At 55.8% G+C, this 19,290-nt stretch overlaps 1 protein-coding gene across 2 annotated transcripts in view; it reads right to left on the minus strand.

Annotated features, from left to right (window-relative positions):
- The window catches only part of CSPG4 (chondroitin sulfate proteoglycan 4), a 44,580-nt gene extending 27,389 nt beyond the window's left edge, over positions 1–17,191 (minus strand). Inside the window, exon 1 of one of the 2 annotated variants that reach the window (XM_049905935.1) lies at positions 17,009–17,191. In XM_049905935.1, the coding sequence (XP_049761892.1) occupies positions 17,009–17,096 (88 nt within the window). In that variant the 5' untranslated portion in view covers positions 17,097–17,191. The remainder of the gene's footprint in view (positions 1–17,008) is intronic. The other variant, XM_049905937.1, reaches the window with a different exon arrangement.
- Between the last annotated feature and the right edge of the window lie 2,099 nt (positions 17,192–19,290).

Below are 19,290 nucleotides of genomic sequence, written 5' to 3' on the forward strand. Positions count from 1 at the left end.
TGGCAGCAAACCTGCTGCTGTGGACGGGAGGGGAAAGGAGGACACCCAGCCAGCAAGCTGGGAGCGGAAGGGTCTTGCTCTGGGGCAAGGCTGGAGTTCTCCACCATAGCCCCTGGGGGTCTGGCACCAGAGGTGGCAGATCCTGGCTCCAGGTCTGGGTAGGCAGAGGTGAGGCTGGGAGAGTCCCCCCAGCCAGGGAGCCTGAGGAGGGCCGCGGTGGAGTGCTCTGGGAAGGCCAAGGCAGGGATGAAGGGCTCTCTGTCTCCCCTCCTGGGTGTGTGTGTGGTGGCCCACTAGGGGCTGAATGCCGGCCCTGTGTGAGAGCAAGGAGGGGCCAGGTGGCCACCCAGCAGCCCGGGCCTCCCCGAGGTCACCCAGGCCCTCCAGACCTCAGGCCAGATCCCCCTCCCCTTGTGCCTCCGAGAGACTCACTTTCTCTTTGCCAGTGCTCTGTCCCCAAGCAAGGGACACTTTGAGGTGGCGGGGGTGGGTTGGAAAGTTCTGATTTAGAACCAGATCTACAGCCCACGGCCCGTGGGATGAAAGCTTTGTGTGCTGCCTGCTTCCATTTTAGAGCTGGCAAAGCAGAGCAAGGTGCTAATGTGAGAACTTGCCCTGGAGAGCACCCATGGACTCCTGCACGGCCACAGTGAGCAGTGTGCAGGTGGCGTGTGTGCGTGAGCATGGAAAGTGTGAGTCAGTGTTATGTGTGTACCTGTATCACATCTGAGGTGGTGTGGTGGGGAGCGTGGACAGGTGAGGAGGTGGTATATGGGGCCCACAGCTTGGTTCTGGACAGTGGACTGTGACTGGAGGCCCCCTTCTCACCATGTCTGTTTCCCTGGCCTCCCGGGGCTCCCTGGGCAAGGCAGAAGCTGCCCCATCTTGTATCTCCTCCCCCAGCAAACCCTTGCAAGGCTCAGCCATCCTAAAACGAGCTATCACTTTCCCCCAACCCTGTTCCTCTCACCTGTTCATTCAGCCGTCACATTCCCATCCATCCACTGGCCACCCAAGCTGGAAACTAGGCCTCGTCTGCCAGTCTCCAATTTCCCCCCTTCCTCACAGCCAGGCTGTCACCAAGGGTTGCTGTCCCTGCCTCCTTATCATTCGGTTTGGGGTCCACTTTTCTCATGGCCACCCTCGTCTCCAGGCCATGACCATTGCTTGTCTGGGCACTTGCAGTAGCCTTATCATGATCTTCAACCTCAAATTGTTCTTCTACTCATTCTCCACCAGGCAGCCAGAGGTGTGGTTGAAGGGGACAAGCAGAAGGCTGTCACTCTCTGCTTGAACCCCCAGTACTCTCTCAAGATAAAGTCCAGGCTCTTGAACATGGCACGGAAGGTCTTGTCTTGCCCTGCCCACTCCTCCAACCTCATCTCCCCTACCCCATGTCTCCCATAATCACCATTTCTCCAAACAAGCTATGTTTTCCAGCATCCAGCCTTTGCACATACAGTTCCCACTACCTAGAACATCCTCCTTCATCTCTTTCACCCAACACCTCACCTTTTTCTTACTTTAGACACCTCTTTCTAGTCCCACTTCCACCCTTGCCAGCCAGTGTTAGGCTACTTCCGCCATGCTCCCATAGCAACCTGGTGGCCTCCCACCAAAGTACGACAAAGTATGCAGTACGTTGCCTTGTGATTGCCTGTTGGGCTTTGTGTGTGTGTGTCTCTTCCAGGAGATGGTGAGCTCCCTGGATGGGGGGAGAATATCTGCTTAACATAAGGTCTGACCAGAGTAGATGCCCAATGAATATTAGTAGACTGGATAAGCCAAGGGATGGTTAGCCCCAGAGCCTTGAGCCCTAGCTATAGGGGAGTCTCCAGAGGACAGACTTTAGCTCAGACCAAAGGGGCAAGACACCCTGCTCAGGAGTGACCCTGGGGTCACAAGAGCCAAGGCTAGATGGCTCCTAACCTGCTGGGGCTGGCTGGTTGGGAGATGCTTACTCACCTGCAGGCTCCTTAACTGCTCCTTAGCTATCCTACCTCCTTGATTCCAGACGTGGATTCCACGCCCCAGGGCCATCCCAGCGGGCCAGTGAGTACCTGCTTGAGCTGCTGCCATACAGACAACAGTAGATTAGCTCAGCCACAAGGAACTTAAAAGTGCAGCTGCCCCTCTCAGGAGATGATACCTCATCCCGGTAGGGTAATCAGTAGGGGAATGCCAGGCACTGTAGTGTTTAGGGGCAGATGGTCCTTACCTAAACTCTGCAGAAACCTCCGCTGGGAGCCAGGAGGGCTGTGTCCCTTCTCACCCCAAAAACTTTTGAGCTACTAGACTCACACTCAGGGTATGCGATGTTTGGTTTGGTTGGCTTTCTGGTCCCTCACAAGGCCAAGGAAGTCAGGACAGGAAAACAACCTCCTCAGCTATTGGCTGAGCTCTGGCCCTGTCACAGGCCTCAGCTCCTGGTCCTCTAACCAAGTGCCTGAGCCACCCATGTGGTAGAGGTGGGGACAATTTCTGATTTAGGGGCCCCTAAGTTCAAATCTACCAGCAGCTCCTTGGAAACACTATGGGGCAGTTCTACTTTATCCATTAGGGTCACTATGAGTTGGAATCAACTCAACAGCAACGGGTTTGGGTTTGGTTTTGGTTTCTGGAAGGTGGATGCCCCCGGAAAAGAAGCAGGGGTAGTAGGGTGGGAGATGCTGAGCGTGGGCCACAGACTCTGGAGAGGGCAGGGCTGGTGTCCCCCTAGCCACGTGTCCCAGCCCTGCGGCCACGTGGGGCACGGAGGAAGTGGGAGGGAGAATGAGAGGTTTTGCTGAAAGAGGCAGCCCACAGAGTCCACCCAGGCTGGAGGGGTAGGAGGGGGAGGAAGCGGGGGGCCTCAATGGAGTCTTTGTGGAAGCCCTATTGCTCCCTAGGCCCGAGGCAAGGAGGGTGGGGCTGCTGAGGGTGGGGAGCAATTCCAAGAGGCTTTTCCCTGCCTTATAATTTTCCTCCTTATTGTGCAGGAGATGGGTGGATTTCCTTTTTTCTCCCTCAGGTCTCCTGGCCCTAGAGAGGACGAGGACTCTCACCTCAGTGGGCCCAGGCTGGGCTAAGGCTTCCAGCAGGGAAGGGGCAGAGTAAGGGGGCCTCATCTGGCAGTAGGTCTGCCCAGCTCTCACCCCCAGCAGGGTCCCTGTGAGGTATCTCTCACTTCACAGCTGAGGAAACTGAGGCTCAGAGAAGGCTATCCCCTGGGCTAGGGCCTCATGGGGTGAAGCAGAGCTGGAACTTAAGCCCTGATGAGTCTGGCTCAGAGCTGGGTGCTGCAGGCGTCAGCGAGGGGCATGTGCAATGCAGGAGTCCGTGTGCACACAGCTCGGGTGGGGGGCTTGGTAGCTGCGTGTGAATCGGAAGTGGAGCATCTGCCACTGGCTCCAGAGGGAGGAGAGTGTGAGAGTTGGCCTCCTGCCTAGGGAAGACTCGCTCTTTCCTTTCTTGTCCCTGGGGCTCCCTCTATCAGCCTCGGGGTGGAGGTGGGGGGGAGTGAAGGAAGGAGGAAAAAGCATCTGCTTTCACTGGGTGGTTTGGCAGCCAGGCCTCTCCCGGTGTGGCTGGACGGGGCTGGATGGGGTCCGGCTCTGGGGCCGGCCAGACTGGGGAGGGACCTTCTTCCGGGGCTGGCTGGAGATGGCATGTTCTAGAAGCCAGCAATAAGTGCCAGCCCCTGGGGCTAGGGGCCTGGAGGCCAGGGTGCAGGGCAGAGAGGAGGGGGTCCAGGCTCTGCCCAGGGTGGGGAAGCCTGCTCCCAGGAGCCTGACGGGCCAGGCCCTCTCCTGGGCAGAGTCTAGAGCCGGAAAGCCCATTGCTCATCTCCAAGTCTGCCCCCAGTTCTGGAATGAGAAATTGCTAAGGGCAGGGCCGCTGGGGAGGTGTTCCAGGGCTTTCCCCAGCCTGGCAGGCTAGGCTTGGAGACAGTGAGTGTGTGAGCTGGGGGGTGGGGGAGGGTAGTGGAAGCAATGACTGTTGGTCTGGACAGAGGCCTGCTCTGTGGCCCAGCTTTGTGCCAATAGGCTGTGTGCCTTGGAGAAGCCTCTGCTGTCTGTAGGCCTCTATTCCCCTGTCTGAAACACAGGGGAGAGGGGTGGGATGACCCCACAGATAGGCTTGGGTCAGGGACCTTCCCCCAACAAATACACACACACTCCATTCTGAGCCATGTGCTCTTATGCTCTCTCTGGCCTCAGTTTTCCCATCTATGAAAGGGGACCTGGAAGGGGAGACTAACACATGCATGGCCCTTAGCCAACCCAGCCCAGCAGGAAGTAGCTGGTGGAAGGGTGTGGTCAGTATAGTGGGCACAGTAGAGCCACCTCTGGCCTAAAAGGCTTTAGTCCTGGCCAGACTGGAAGTGCTCGAGGAGAAAACATCAACGTCTAGGAGGATAACGGATCAAACAGTGGTGGCACTTGGCTCCATATTAGGGATTTTCCATCAGGCAGAGCTGTGTGATCACAGACAGGCAGCAGAGAAGCAAGCCCCTGGCACTGGCTGTGGCCGGCAAGAGCTAGGGACCAAGACAAAGGCATGGCCTGGGGGATGGACAGGAGATCATCTGTCCTTCCTAGTGGCCCACTGTCTTGACTAGGACCTCCAAGATCTGCAGCCTGAGACCACCGTACGTGGGCAGGCCTGGCCCCTCCTCAGACAGGTTCCTGCTGCCTAGCATCCCCCATCTGCTAACTCCTGGGACCCTGGGACCTCCACATTGTACTCTCTCCAGCGCATCTCTCTCCCTCAGCCTCAGGCACTGCCTCTGTGTGATGGCACCTACATCTGTCTTTAGCACCAATTCTTCAGGGCTCTGGGCTAACCTGCCAATGCTTCTGGACATCTACACTAGGAACATCCATCCAAAAAAGCCAAATCTGCTGTCATAGAGTTGATTCCGACTCATAGCAGCCCAGTAGGACAGAGTAGAACTGCTCCATAGGGTTTCCAAGGAGTGGCTGGTGGATGCAAACTATAGATGGAGCTCTTAATCACTGTGCTACCAGGGCTCCAGGGAGTTCCCATAAAGCCTACCTAATCCAGCCTCTTAGAAACCAGGCTCAGTGTCATCCCTCCCTCAGTCCCAGTGAAGGCCCCACCACCCACCCACTGCTGGGCAAAAACCTGGATCCCTTCTTCCTCTCATTTCACAGACAACTAATCACCTTGTCCAAACCATCCCACCCCTAAATGCTTCAAACTCGCCTCCCCACTTCTCTCAACTCTGTGCCATCCCACATTGCAGATCGCCACTGTCCTCTGCCTGGCTTAATGAATTCCCTGTTTCCCTTTGCTAACAGCAGACAGAATGAACCTTCCAAAATGAAAGTCACTGCGTCATCCTGCCTTTCCTGGAAGCCTTCAATGGCTCCCCACTGCCCCAGAATTAAGCCCCACTCACTAGCACAGCCCTGAAGGCCCTGGGTGACTTTGCCTCTGCCCTGCCAGCCTTTCCTGCTCACTTCCCTTGAACACCCATATGCCAGTCTCACTAGATGTTGGGATGTTTTCCATCCACACTCAACAGATTCCCACTCCCCGGCCTTTGTTCAGGCTGGGCCTTCTGCCTGTGAAACGCCCTCATCCTCCTTCAGGAAAGATGCCTTCCCCCACCCTTCCTGCAGCCCAAAGTGCCTTCTTGGCATTTGGGGTGCTGAAACACTCAAATGTGGCTTGGAGGGTTGTGTTACTGCACCTCTCTCTGTTAATACTGTGAGCCTCTGGGACCACATCGGCTCTGCTTGGTGAGGGCAGATGGGAAGAAAGGAGGAGGGGCCAGCAGGGCCTGGGGGATGTGCCACACTTCACTAGTTGACCTGGCTGAGGGAGGCTGTACTGCATCCAGGAGCTTGACCCTCCTCTCCCCTCCAGGGCACCAGAGTCCAGAGGCAGTGGGTGGACACAATGGCCCAGGGAAGGGTGGGGTGGAAGACTGCCCCAGCCAGGGAGTGCTTTTCTGGGCCTGTGGTGACAGAGTACGGAGCTTGTTTTTAAAGAAAATAGAATCAGAGCCCCTATTTATAGCTGGAGGCCACAGCCACAGACAGGAGATGGATGGGGTCTGAGGCTGTGCAGGCCCCTGCTCTGCTCCAGTGGGGGCTGGGGCGGGGCCATTCCCAGGCCTCCCCCCACCCCCAACTTCTCTCAGCCCCCAAGGAAGTGCCTGTGGGATCTTGACATTCCCTGGGACAGGATGTAGCCTGCTTTGGCGGGGCGGTTGGGTGGAGGGGGGGAACGACTTGGGTAAAGGGGATGGAAAAATTTCTCCCAGGATTGGTCTCTTGGGGCCCAGAGTCCCTTATGGGAACCAGTGGAGGTGAGAGCCTGCTATGTCTACTGAGAAGGCAGAGAAGGACCCAGGGTAAGGGTGGGGTCCCAGCTGTGGAGGAAACGCCTTGGACCGTAAAGGACTGAGGGGAAGAGAAAAGAGCAAGGCCAGAAAGATGGGGGAGACAGGGACAGAGAGATAGGGATGTGGGAGACAGAGTTGAGGGAGACATGGATGGGGGAGACAGGGGCAGAGAGACAAGGATGGGGGAGACAGGGACAGAGAGCCAGGGATGGGGGAGACAGGGACGGAGAGACAGGGGTGAGGGGGACAGGGACAGAGAGACAGGGATGGGGGAGATAGAGACTGAGAGACAGGGATGTGGGAGACAGGGACGGAGAGACAGGGATGGGGGAGACAGGAATGGGGAGACAGGGATGGGAGACAGGGATGGGAGACAGGGATGGAGAGACAAGGATGGAGAGGCAGGAATGGGGGAGACAGGGGCGGAGAGACAGGGATGAGGGAGATAGAGACGGAGAGACAGGGATGGGGGAGACAGTTATGCAGAGACAGGGCCGGAGAGACAGGGACAAGGAAGACAGAGATGCAAAGACAGGGATGAAGGAGATAGAGACGGAGAGACAGGGACGAGGGAAACAGGGGTGGAGGTAGAGAGACAGGGATGGGGGAGATAGAGACAGGGATGGGGGAGACAGGGACGGAGAGAGAGAGAGACAGCGATGGGGGAAGAGAGAACTGCAGCCAGTTGACAGTTGGAGTGAAGGGGTAGATGGAGGGAGGAAGGGAGGATTTGAAGTGGGGGTTTCTGTTCCATAGGAAGTCTTCATGGTGCTCTGGTTACAGTGGTCAGAGTCTGAGTTGGCTTCAGGTGAGGAGGGGCAGGAATTAGACACCTCTGTAGCCTTCACTCCAGAAGGCCAGGCCTTGCTCACGTACCTCGACAGGCCCAGGGCCTGGAGACCCTCTCTGATCCTGGCAATCTCAGGGCGGAGGGTCCAGGTCTACTTGGAGGCAATGGAACACTGTGGGGGCAGGGCCGATGCAGATGGGATACATCACCAAGATCCCTGAAGGACTGTCCTGGGTGGAGGGGACAGGTCCAGGACCCTTGGGTCAGGTCTGGTTTCTGGCTTGTTATGGGTGAAGCCTCCCAGGTCTGAAGGGGTTACAAGCTGAGGCTGCAGCCTGGGCTCACACCTTTGACCAGTTCTATTCAGACCCTTCCTTTGGTCTTGTCTATTGGGGCAGTGGGGTGGCTGCAGAGCCGTGGGCCAGCAGATCTTCCAGCCTGGGGCATGTGTCATGGAGCCATAGCTACAACTGGTGACTCAGACGGTTAAAAAAAGGATCAGCTCCAAGTGGTGACTCAACTGGCACTGAGGGGGCTGGGTGGGTCTGGCTGGTACGAAATGGGGTGGTCTGGGTTTATTTTTGGCAGGGCGGGGCTGGGGCCAGGGGGTGGAAGACGGGAACCGGGGGTGGAGAGGAGTTGTCACTCTCATCCAGGGAGAGCTGTGGGCTCTGTGCCAACTTAGGGAAGCGGTTTTTCAGTGCCAGGGAGCCCCAGCAGGCTGGGCTGCCTGTCAACCCCACTCCAGGACCAGCCTGCCTTGCTGTGTAGCCCAGGACAAGCCACTGGCTCTCTGGATAGAGGCAGAGCTCCCCTGTCCTGTCTCCAAGAGGTTTGGGCTTAGAATTTTAGAACCTCGGAGATTGAAGATCTTACCCAGAGGCCCAGAGAGGGACAAGGGTTTGCCCAAGGCCACACAGCAGGGTCAGGTGCCCCCCAAGGCTGCTGTTACACAGCTGGCTCAGGGCCCTACAACATCTCCCTTGCCTCGGGGCTGTCAACATTTGGAGGGATAGGACCCCATCTAAATACCATCCCTGGAGGGGCTCAGCTGGACTCCAGACGGAAGGCCGGAAACGCTTGGGTCCCAGATGCTGGGAGATTTCGCCCCAGACAGGGACAGTCACCTGAGTTCTATTCGTGCATATCCGGAGTGCCAGCCAGACCCTGCCCAGTAGTCTGTTGAGACTACAGGGGTGAAGGCAGAGGGTACCCATACACTGGGGTCTAGGCCTGGGGACCCAGACTCTGGTCAGTCCCTTACTTCAGAGCATCCCTTCAGGTGGCATTGTCCCTCCAGGTGGCACTATCGCAGGTTGCTTGGCCCCTCTGCAGCCTCCTCCTCAGACTCAGCTCCGCTCACCTCCCCAACCCTGCTCTCACACATAGGTGAATCTCAGACATCACCAACATGCCTGATGGGTCCAGTAGCCCAGGGCAGAGAGAGTCCCTCATCTCCCTCAGTCTGGATTTCTGCTCCTCATGATACAGCCCCATGGTAGCTCAGGCAGTTGAGTCATCTCATATCACTGGGTCCTGGCCTCTAGCCCTACCTCCAGAGAAGGGCCCCTGAGGGGTTGGTAGAGAAGGCAGCCTGTGGGCAGTAAAGTTGGGCTGGGGAAAGACAGGCTTCTAGTCTCCCACTTCTCATAAAAGGTCTGGGGGTCTGTGTATTCTCTTCCTCCCACCCACCTGCTTTTAGGATAGGGTCGAGTTTCACTTGTTCATTCATTCAACACATATTTATTGAGTCCTGCTGTGCACCAGGCTCAATGATCTCCAGCTGAGGGGCTTTTTGGCTTTGGGGAAACAGACCCCCTTCTCCACATAGTAAGGAGCATTGGTGGCACAGAGGTTGAAGTGGTCGGCTGGTAACTGAAAGGTCAGCAGTTCGAACCCACCAGCCTCTCTGCAGGAGAAAGATGTAGCAGTCTGCTTCCGTAAAGATTTACAGCCTTGGAAACCTTATGGGGCAGTTCTACTATGTCTGACAAGGTCGATATGGGTCAGAATCAACTCGATGGCCGTGGGTTTGGCTTGGTTGGTCTCCACGTAGTGGGTCGGCCAACACCTTGTCCACATCACTTTTTCCCACACGGACCCTCTCACAGGGCCACCTTGCCCAATTCCCTGCCTTGGAAACTTTCTTGAACATTCCTGTGCAGGGAGTCCCATGCTGCTGGCCCTGCCCAGGCCACAGGAAGAGGATGGCAATAATAGCATAGCAGCAGCCTCAGGGACAAGCACTGACGGAGCATTTATTGCAAGCAGAGGGCTTTATAGTATCTTGTTTAATCCTCAACACACATAGGAGATACGACCAAAAAAAAAAAAAAAAAACCATTGCTGTCCAGTGGATTCTGACTCATAGCAACCCTATAGGACAGAGTAGAACTGCCACATAGGTTTTCCAAAGAGTAGCTGGTAGATTTGAACTGTCAGACCATTTGGTTAGCAGCCGAGCTCTTAACTACTACGCCACCAGGGTTTCCAGGAGATAGTACTAGTTATCCTCAATTTAGAGGGGAGGAAAGGAGCCCTGGTAGCACAGTGGTTAAAGCACTTGGCTGCTAACCTAAACATTGGCAGTTCAAACTCACCAGCCACTCCTCGGGAAAAAGATGTGGCAGTCTGCTTCAGTAAAGATTAAAAAAAAAAAAAAAAAAAAGATTACAGCCTTGGAAACCCGACGGAGGGCAGCTCTACTCTGTCTTATAGGGTCGCTATAAGTTGGAATTGACTGAATGCCAGCGGGGTTTTAGAGCGGAGGAAACTGAGGCTCAGGAGGGCCAAGTCACTTGCCCAAGTTCACACAGCTGGTGAGTGGTGGGGCTGGAATTGAATCCCAGGCTCTCTAACGCCACGTCCCTAACCACTACACTTCCGGCCTCCCTGCTCCCCCATCTATGAGATGAGGACTCAGAGATGGGAGAGGTGGGGTCTGAGTCAGGATTGAAGGGCGGGAGGGGAGCTCACTCTTAGCTGCTCTGAGACACCCAAAAAGGGTGATTTGTTCCTTTCCTGAGGAAGGCGGAAAGTGCGTGTGTGTATGTGTGTGTGTGTGTGTGTGTGTCTAGGCTGACGCCTGCCTCCCTGGCCAGCCTCCAGCTGCAGGAGAGTCGGCAGCCGTTGTGCACAAGGGAAGGGGGTGGGGAGAGGCCAGTGTCGTGGGAATTAGAATCCTGGGCCTACTGATATTTATAGCTGCCCCCTTGGGCCTCCGGGACAGGGGAAGGGGTTACTCTTAGGTGGGAACGGAAATTGGTCTCCTCTCCCCAGCCCCCTCTATCTCTCCAGAGATCAGGCAGAGGCGCTGCTCTGTTGGTGGTGCCAGGCTAAGTTTTGAGTAAGGGGTTTTCCCCAGAACTGCTGGCTCAGGAGTTGGACGCCCCTCTTGCCAGGCCACAGCCAGGCTGCTGAGCAACACTGTGTCTGTGTGTATGTACATGTGTGCACACCTACTAAGTGTCAGTATGATGAAGGTCATGAACCAGGGGACAGAGGCCGGGGGAAGAAAGGCCTGTAATCTCACGGAGATGAAGGTAGGTCTCAGGAGAGAGGCAGACCCAGGTGGTTGGGAGAGGCTCCAGGGAGGTGATGCTGGAGCTGAACCTTGAAGGATGGGGAGAAAGAAGGAAGGCTAGTTACCTGGAACAGCCTAGGCAAACGTGGAAGAGTGCCAAGGGTTAGAGATTACCTGATGGCCAGCTTGTGGCCCAGGGTGATGTGCCGGGGGGAGAGAAAGGCATAGCACAGTAAAGGTGCCTTTGGGCCTGCAGGTGGGGGCATCATGAGGCTCTTGCCCACCTGGATGCTCAGGAATGTCCCGTCTGGTACCAGGAGGGGCAAGGTGGGGTGCTGGGGCTGGAATGACTATAGAGCCCCCAGGCCTGGCCATTAGGAAGCTGGCTTGTGCTCTGCTCCTGCCCTCAGGCTCCCAGACCTTGTCCAGGGAAGGACATTTTCCAGGGCCCTTGACATCAATCTTGATTTGGATTCTTTGAAAGCCAGTAAGTTCATCCTTGTATCTCCCCTGTTCTCAATTTATTTCAACTCAAAGTAATTCCCTGGTTTTCAAAAGTTTTTGTTTTTTAAGCAACAGAACCCTTTCATCAAAACCACATCTTACACAAAATCCCAATGAATTGGGGTGGGGTAGGCATCCCCTATTCTAATCTCAGCTGCCTCCAGGTGTAAAGCTGTGCAAAGCCCTGGGCACCCCAGGGCACAGTCTGAAAGCCCCTGGTTGGCTCGGTGATGCTGGCTCGGTCTCCGGGCCTAGCCCTGTGCTCAGCTGGGTGGTAGAGACTCCTGAGAAAGCGGATGGGATGTCTGGCCTGGGGGAGTGGCTAGTCCTGTGGGCGAGGCCATGACCCAAACCGGGGTACAAGGACAAAGGGCAGGGAGGCCTGGCCCCCATTCTGCTGAGGATTCTCTGTGTGATTCTGTACGAGTGGCTACCAGTCTCCCTTTGAACCATGGGAGGCTGGTCTAAGGTGGGGAGTCTACAGGAAGGTTCAGTGAGAAGGCAGCCTGGCTGATGCACCACAGCTGTTAAGCAATGAGAGACACAGGTTGAAATGGTTAAGCTGGAACAGAGGCTGGAGACTCGGCTAATATACACCAGAGTTGGCAGAGCCGGCTCCTCCACAGGTTGTGAAGCCGGCTGGGGTGTGGGCAGGCGCTGAGCAGGAGGAAGGAATAGTCAACAGGACAGGCACTGTCCCTGGATGGGCCCACCTATGCCACCTTCGGAAAGTGGGTGAATCAAGCCAATGAGCCACCCTCCCCACCAGCAGCCCGCTCAGCCACCACCCTACATCGGAGACAAACGTGGCTTCCTTTTCCTCCCAGCTGTCTGAGGAGGGGTGGGGGCCTTCTTGAAGAGGGGATCTGCTTATGCTGCGAAAAAGTGGGGAGGGCTGGGGGAGGCGAGGTGGCACTTGCTGTGGGGCAGGCATGGGGAGTCAGGACAGATCTGGAGTCCTCAGGGAGCCAAGGAGCCTGCAGACTGGTCTCTGTCTTGCTGGGGGGAAGAAGCCTCACTGGTGGGTGGCTCCCACGGGTGTGATCTAGGAAAGCCGGCTGTTGTTGGGTGAGTGACAACACCATGGCCTGTGAACCCAAAAGCAAGTCCCTGGTTTTCTGAGTCTCAGTTTCTTCATCTGTAGATGAGGATGTTTCCTGATTTGCAGGGATGCTGTGAGGCTACAGGACAACCTGAGTAGTGCCCACCCTGGGGTGGCTCTTGTGGGGGCAGCTGGAGTTCAGTTATAATACAGCTCCATCCTGTCCCACTTGAGAGAAGCTGAGAGAGCCAGGAACCCCTCCCCAGAGAGGACCACGTGCAATTTCAAGGCTTTAACAGTAATTTAAGGAGTCCCTGCATGGTTCAAATGGTTAAGCACTCTACTACCAGCCAAAAGGTTGGTGGTTCGAACCCACCCAGAGGCGCCTAGCAAGATAGGCAATCTACTTCAGAGAGGTCACAGCCTTGAAAACCCTATGGAGCAGTTCTTACTCTGCAGACATTAGGTCACCGTGAGTCAGAATTGATTTAGATGGTGTCATGGATTGAATTGTGTCCCCCCAAAATATGTGTCAACTTGGTTAGGCCATGAGTCCCAGTATTGTGTGGTTGTCCTCCATTTTGCGATTGTAATTTTCGTGTTATAAATCCTAATCTCTGCCTGTGATTAATGAGGCAAGATTAGAGGATTAGGGTGGGATTGTAACACCCTTACTAAGGTCACATCCCTGATCCAATATAAAGGGAGTTTCCCTGGGGGATGCCCTGCAAGATCACCTTTTACCTTGCAAGAAATAAAAGGGAATGGAGCAGAGACGGGGGAATCTCATACTGCCAAGAAAGAAGCACTGGGAGCAAAGCGGGTCATTTGGACAAAGCGGGTCATTTGGACCTGGGGTCCCTACATTTGAGACTCCTAGACCAGGGGAAGATTGATGACAAAGACCTTCCTTCAGAGCCGACAGAAAAAGCCCTTCCTTCAGAGCCAACACCCTGAATTCAGACTTCCAGCCTCCTAAGTGGTGACAGGATAAACTTCTGTTAGTTAAAGGCTGCGCTTGTGGTATTTCTGTTATAGCAGCGTTAGGTGACTAAGACAGTAACTAACAACAACTGTCATTTTGAAACTCACTCTAAGCCTGCGCCTAGAGGAAGAGCCCTAACTCTAGAAGGCTCTACAGAATTGGCCATATGCTGGGGCAGGGGGCATGTTGGAGGCAAGAGGGGAGCTGGATGGGGCCAGGAATTGGGGGAGGGGTTGTGAAGGGGCAGAGGGACCAGGGAGGGAACAAATACAAGTGCCACCAGACCCAGCCTCCCACCCCCACTTGCTCCAGGCATTGAATAGGAGCCACAGCAGAACACAGCAACTCACCCCCATCCTGCCCTAACCTTCCCTCCAGGAACCACCCAGCTCAGGGGAGTTGGACAGGAAGGGGGCAAGGCAGCTTCAGGTCCCAGCTACCTTGTTCAGTCTGTGAGAATGGCTGTGCGTACCCTTTGAGTACTCTGTTCGTACTTGTGCGGGGTGCACATCTGTGTGTGTGAGAGTGAGCAAGTTCGTCAGGGCTATTTCCAAGTCCCCCTCCCCTGCCTGCCCCCTCCTGGGCAGCAGGCCCAGTTCCCAGACGGAGCCTATACATTTCCTTTGGGAGCTCCACACGCGCCCCACTCCCCACCCTCCACCCTTGCCAGCCGCCTGGCCCACCTGGCGCGACCCCCCAGGGGGGCAGCACTGAAGACCCTTCTTGTCCTGCCTGGGTGGGCAGACTTGGGGAGGGGGGCTCAGTTATACTTGGTTCTGGAACAGCTTTTCCAGAGTCTGGGTGGGCTGGGTCAAGGGCCTCGGCCCCTGTCCTGCCCCAGAGGCCTGAGGAAAAACACGCCATGCACGCACATACACACATATGGCTCAGTTTGTCCCCAGTACCATAAAAAACCCAGACCCAGTACCATAGGTACCCCCAAACCATCCTCTGAGGCAGCAGAATCAACCCCGGTTCAATTCCTTATACCTGATGACCCTGCCGCCCTGTTCTCTAAGACACCCCCATCAGTTCAGTGCCCCTCACCACCTTGCCTTTCAAAGTCAGTGACACCAGGCAAGAGAAGAAGTGCAGGAGCCACTGTCTCTGCACGCTCCGTGCCCACTCTGACCTCCCAGTTTTTGCTCACTCTATTCACCATGCCTGGAATATCTTCTCTGCCTATCCACTAAGGATCAGCTCAAACCTAGGCTCCTCCAGAGGTTGTCTTTCTGCTGAAGGCCCTCCCATAGGGGCTCAGACAGGACGCCCCACTTAATCACCCATATTGCCACAGTGGCCTAAGTCTAGCCCTCCGAGCAGGCTGAGAGCTGTCTCAGAGCAGGGCTGGGGGCTCTTGCAGGACAGCTGGGATTCTCTGTCGGGGTTAGAGCACTTTGGTTCTTCTCTGGGACCTTAGTTTCCCTGTCTGTACAATAGGAAGGTTGGCCCTGATGGCCTACAACGGCTCTGGACTACCAGGCACCATGACCTGGACGCTCTGGAATGCTAATGAGAGCAGGAAATCATTCCACTCCTGGGCAGAGGCCCCGAGGGCAGTCGGGAGGGGCGGGGGTGATGTCTTTCTCAGGTGGGAGCTGCCCCTATTGCAGAGACCTGGGCAGGGAGCTAGGTTACGCACAGGGATGGAGATGGGTTGTTGGAGGGGAGCTCTGCCTGGGAGGGGGTGAGGATACCAGCTGTCCTTCACCCCCTCCCCGTTTCCAAATCCCTCCTAAAGGCAGGAATCAGCCTAATGCTCTAACACTGCAATGGCACCATACCGCTTCCCTGCCCTAAAACCTTTGTTGGCCCCTCACTGCCAACAGAGCATAGGCTCTGGGATTCATTCTGCCATTTAAGGTTTTTGTGTTCCAGCCCAATGGCTCTCCTGGCCTTGGGGTCAAAATACTCCATCCAGCCAGGCTGCTAGCCTTCCTATCTCAACACCCCTCTGCTTACACCCACCTCCTTGTCTTTGTTCAGGGTATGCCACCCAGGGACAGATTACCCAATAAGCAAGGTACACACGGGCTTAATTGTGCGTACTTACTAATCTGTAGTACACAATTTCACTGTTGTTTTTTTTCCAAATGTGGTGAAACCCATGTGAAATTGTGCACTACAGATTGCTAAGTAAACACAATTAAGCTGATGCATACCTTCTTACTATAAGCTGGTGCGTACCGTGCTTACTGGTTAATCTGCCCCTGCACCTACCTGGAGCAATGCCCCCTCCGCACCCCCCACAGGTTGGTTCAAGGGCCAACCCCAGCTCCGAGCCACCCTGCCGCAGCTTCTCCCTGAATGTCTCCCCTCTATACTCTTGATCTGGATTTTGCAGACCCCACCAGGAATTGCTTTTGAGTTTTAATTTGCTCTTCTGCCTCCTGAATGAGTCCACATTCAGCCTGTCCGTTTCTGTGCACCCCTCATTGCCTAGCACAATGCCTGCACCTTGTTGGTGCTGATAAGGTATTTGAGAGTAGCTCTCAGTAGAAGCCCAAGGAGGTGGGGGTGCCGGATCTTCTGAGGCTGGGAACTGGGGGCTGGATGAGCTGACCTCCCCAGTCACCCTGGATGCACCCTCCCCACTTCTCTAAAGCCCGGCCTGTTACTCAGCTTTTGAGCTACTGGGGGTGGGGTCCCTGGGGACAGAATTTGGGAGCCTGGGGATCCAGCCCTGACTCACACTGGTTGGGGGTGGGGGTCCTCGCCTGACTCATTTCCCTTCCGGGTACTTTGTGATGCCCTCCATTAGAGCTGGCTTCTCCATCTGATGGGGAGAAGGGTGTGGCCCGGGCCCCTGGTAGGGAGACTCAGGCCCTTCCTCTGCTGAACGTTGCTCTTGGGAATGGTCCCAAAAGATGTAGGCTGAAGCACTGATTCATACTGGGTAGTAATGACTGACGGGCCCTGAGGCCAAGGTTCTTATGGCATAACTAGACCATGCCTTAACTAAAGGAAGAATGCTTTCTGGCACTGTGACAGAGAGGGGATACATCGTAGCTAGTGTCCCTCAGAAGGCACCCTTTCCTTCAGTCTCCGCTGGGGTGAGGCATCAATGCCAGGGCAGGGAGGGGAGGCAGGGGATTGCCAAGGGCTGTCTGAAGGACAAGCCCCTGCTGGGGCACTAGCCCTGGCTCCACATGCTGAAGGGTGGGTGGTCCCGTCTGTCACCAATCAGGAAGGATAGAGGAGGGAGAGGAAGACAGGAGGGGGAGAGGGCAGGAGGAAGGCAGCAGCAGAGGCGGGCCAGCCAGACATCAGACACCTGGGAACAAGGAATGCGGGAGCAGGGCAGGGGAAAGGCTGGAAGAGGTGGAGGCTGAGGTGTGGGTATGGGGCCCGACACGGAGAGGCAGGCGGACCCCTCCCCACTTCCCGCCCTGCCGCACCTCCCGGGCTTGGCATGAGGCATTCGAGGCTGGGGAACTTGGTCTTCGCTGTCATTGGGCGCCAACGGATGCACGGAGTGCACGGAGCCTCGAAGGCTTTGGGGCGGCTCCGCTGGATGTCACGGACAATCCGCGCGCACAGAGCCACGCCCTAGGCAGTCCGACCCGGGCGTCCCTGTCCACGCGAGCTGGACAACCTCGGATAATCAGAGTCCGGAAAAAGCGGGATCGAACACCTTCGGTGGGGTCCCGCGTCCACCCCGGGGTCGAACTCTCAGAGACCCCAACCTGGGGTGGGAGAAGCACTGCCCCTCGTCTCCGGTCGGGCGCCTCTCATCCCTTCTCTCTACCTTAGGAACGCCCCACAGCTCCTGCCAGGCTGCGTCGGGGGGTCTCAGGCCCCTCACTCACCTGTGGATGCAGGGTCCACCAGCACAGCTAAGGCCACAGCCAGGGCCAGGGCAGGGGCTGGAGGCGGGGGCCGCGGGCCGGAGCGCATCGCGGCGGCGGGCTGGGCGGCAGATCTTGCGAGGAGCGGAGCAGAGCCGAGTCTGGACACCAAAGTGGCGAGTTGAGAGGGCGCGGCGCGGCGGGCGCGGGCTGGGGCTCCCGGGAGTCCTGCCGTACTTAGCTCCGGGGGCGGGGCGGACACCGACCCATGCGCTCGGGTTTCAGGCCGCCCCCCACCGTCGTCCCCCCTCCACTGCCCCCTCCCACCTTCTTAAAGGGCGCGTGCTGGGCTGCACCTCCCGAGGCAGTGGGGAAAGGACCCCTACGTCTTGCGCAGACCCAGGTCCCACTCTGGAGATTTGGGGCAGAAATCCCAGAGGAAATTGAGTGAGAAAACCATAGGCCCAGACACCCTGAGCTCTGACCTGGGAACTCCTGGAGACCCCTCTGGGAGGAGGCCTGAGATGGCGCTGGGTTTCTGCCGTCTCTCCTTATTGCCTCCTCGGTGAGAAGACCGTGTAGGCCTGGAAGCAAGGAGAGGTGCCTGCCCACCCCACCAGGCTGCTGTAGGCTGCTTTGGTTCTGAGATCTCATCAGGACTCCATTCAGGCAAAGGGGCACCAGTAGGGAGGAGAGCTCTGTGCCCAGGGGCTTTGCGATCCTGACCTCTGCTGCCCCACAGGTCCTCAGTTTCCCTCTTTGTCAAAGAGAGATGTTCTGGACTCCTCCACAGGGCAGGAGGGATTTTCAACTCCTTGGTGGCATTTGTCTCAAAATAACTCTAGAAGGTGGGAGAGGACCTCCCATTTTACGGAGGAGGAAACTGAGGCTCAGAGCTGGCTGTGGCTCTTGCAAGGCCCCAGGTTGAGAGTAGGTCTCTGGCCACTTGGGGCCAGGAGTCCCTGGCCTCCTGACTCCAAATTCGGGAGTTTCAACTTCCCAGTCTACCTTCTGGAAATCTGGCCCTGGATTTAGCTCCTACCTAACAGTTCTCATACTGGGTCATTTCTTCTTTTGGCTCCCATCCAGGCAACAACATTAGCCTTGTCCTAAACAGAGGGAGAAAGGGCAGTGTTATTGCAGAGCTTCCAGTGCCCAGCATCCATGTTGCTTGGCCTTGGTTTCTCTATCCAGTGAATGGGTGGAAGAACATCCCTGGAGTGCTCTCACCCTCTCCTCCTCCTCCTCCATCTAAATCCTTCTATTAATGCTGGCCTGCTCCAGGCCATCCTCCACCCCACATCCTCTCTCCAGCCTCTCCCCTTGACTGATGACCGGTCCACAATGTGTACAGCACTTTATAGTTTGCCATGAAACTGAGCCCCATATTACAGATGAAGAAACTGAGGCTGAAAGAGTTTAAGGGACTGGATCAAGTCTACACAACTGCTAATGAGTAAAGCCAGATCTTTGATTGCAAGCCCAGTGCTATCACTACCATAGCCTGGTGTGATGGTACAAGGTCTGTGTGGTGGTTATAAGGACTGGTCTTGAACCCAGACAGACCTGGGTTCAAATCCCAGATTTCCTACTTAGCTATCCAACCTTGAGGAAGTTGCTTCATGTCTCTGTGGCTCAGTTTCTTCATTTGTAATATTGGGTTTGCAAAAATTAAATGTTTTTCTTTTTTTTATTGTGCTTTAAGTGAAAGTTTACAAATCCAGTCAGTCTCTTATACAAAAATTTACATACACCTTGCTGTATACTCCTAATTGCTCTCCCCCTAATAAGACCGCCCACTCCTTCTTTCCACTCTCTGTTTTCGTGTCCATTCCACCAGCTTCTAACCTCCTCTGTCCTCTCATTTCCCCTCCAGATAGGAGATGCCAACATAGTCTCAATTGTCTACTTGATCTGAGAAGCTCATTCTTCACCAGCATCTTTTTCTATCCCATTGTCCAGTCCAATCGCTGTCTGAAGAGTTGGCTTTGGGAATGGTTCCTGTCCTGGGCTAACAGGAGGTCTGGGGGCCATGACCACCAGGGTCCTTCTAATCTCAGTCAGGCCATTAAGTCTGGTCTTTTTATGAGAATTTGGGTTCTGCATTCCACTGCTCCCTCAGGGGTTCTCTGTTGTGTTCCCTGTCAGGGCAGTCATTGATTGTAGCTGGGCACCATCTAGTTCTTCTGGTCTCAGGCTGATGTAGTCTCTGGTTTATGTGACCCTTCTTGTCTCTTGGGCTTATAATTACCTTGTGTCCTTGGTGTTCTTCATTCTCCTTTGGTCCAGGTGGGTTGAGACCA

This window comes from Elephas maximus, chromosome 13 (genome assembly GCF_024166365.1).
Source record: "Elephas maximus indicus isolate mEleMax1 chromosome 13, mEleMax1 primary haplotype, whole genome shotgun sequence".
Taxonomy (NCBI): Eukaryota; Metazoa; Chordata; class Mammalia; order Proboscidea; family Elephantidae; genus Elephas; species Elephas maximus.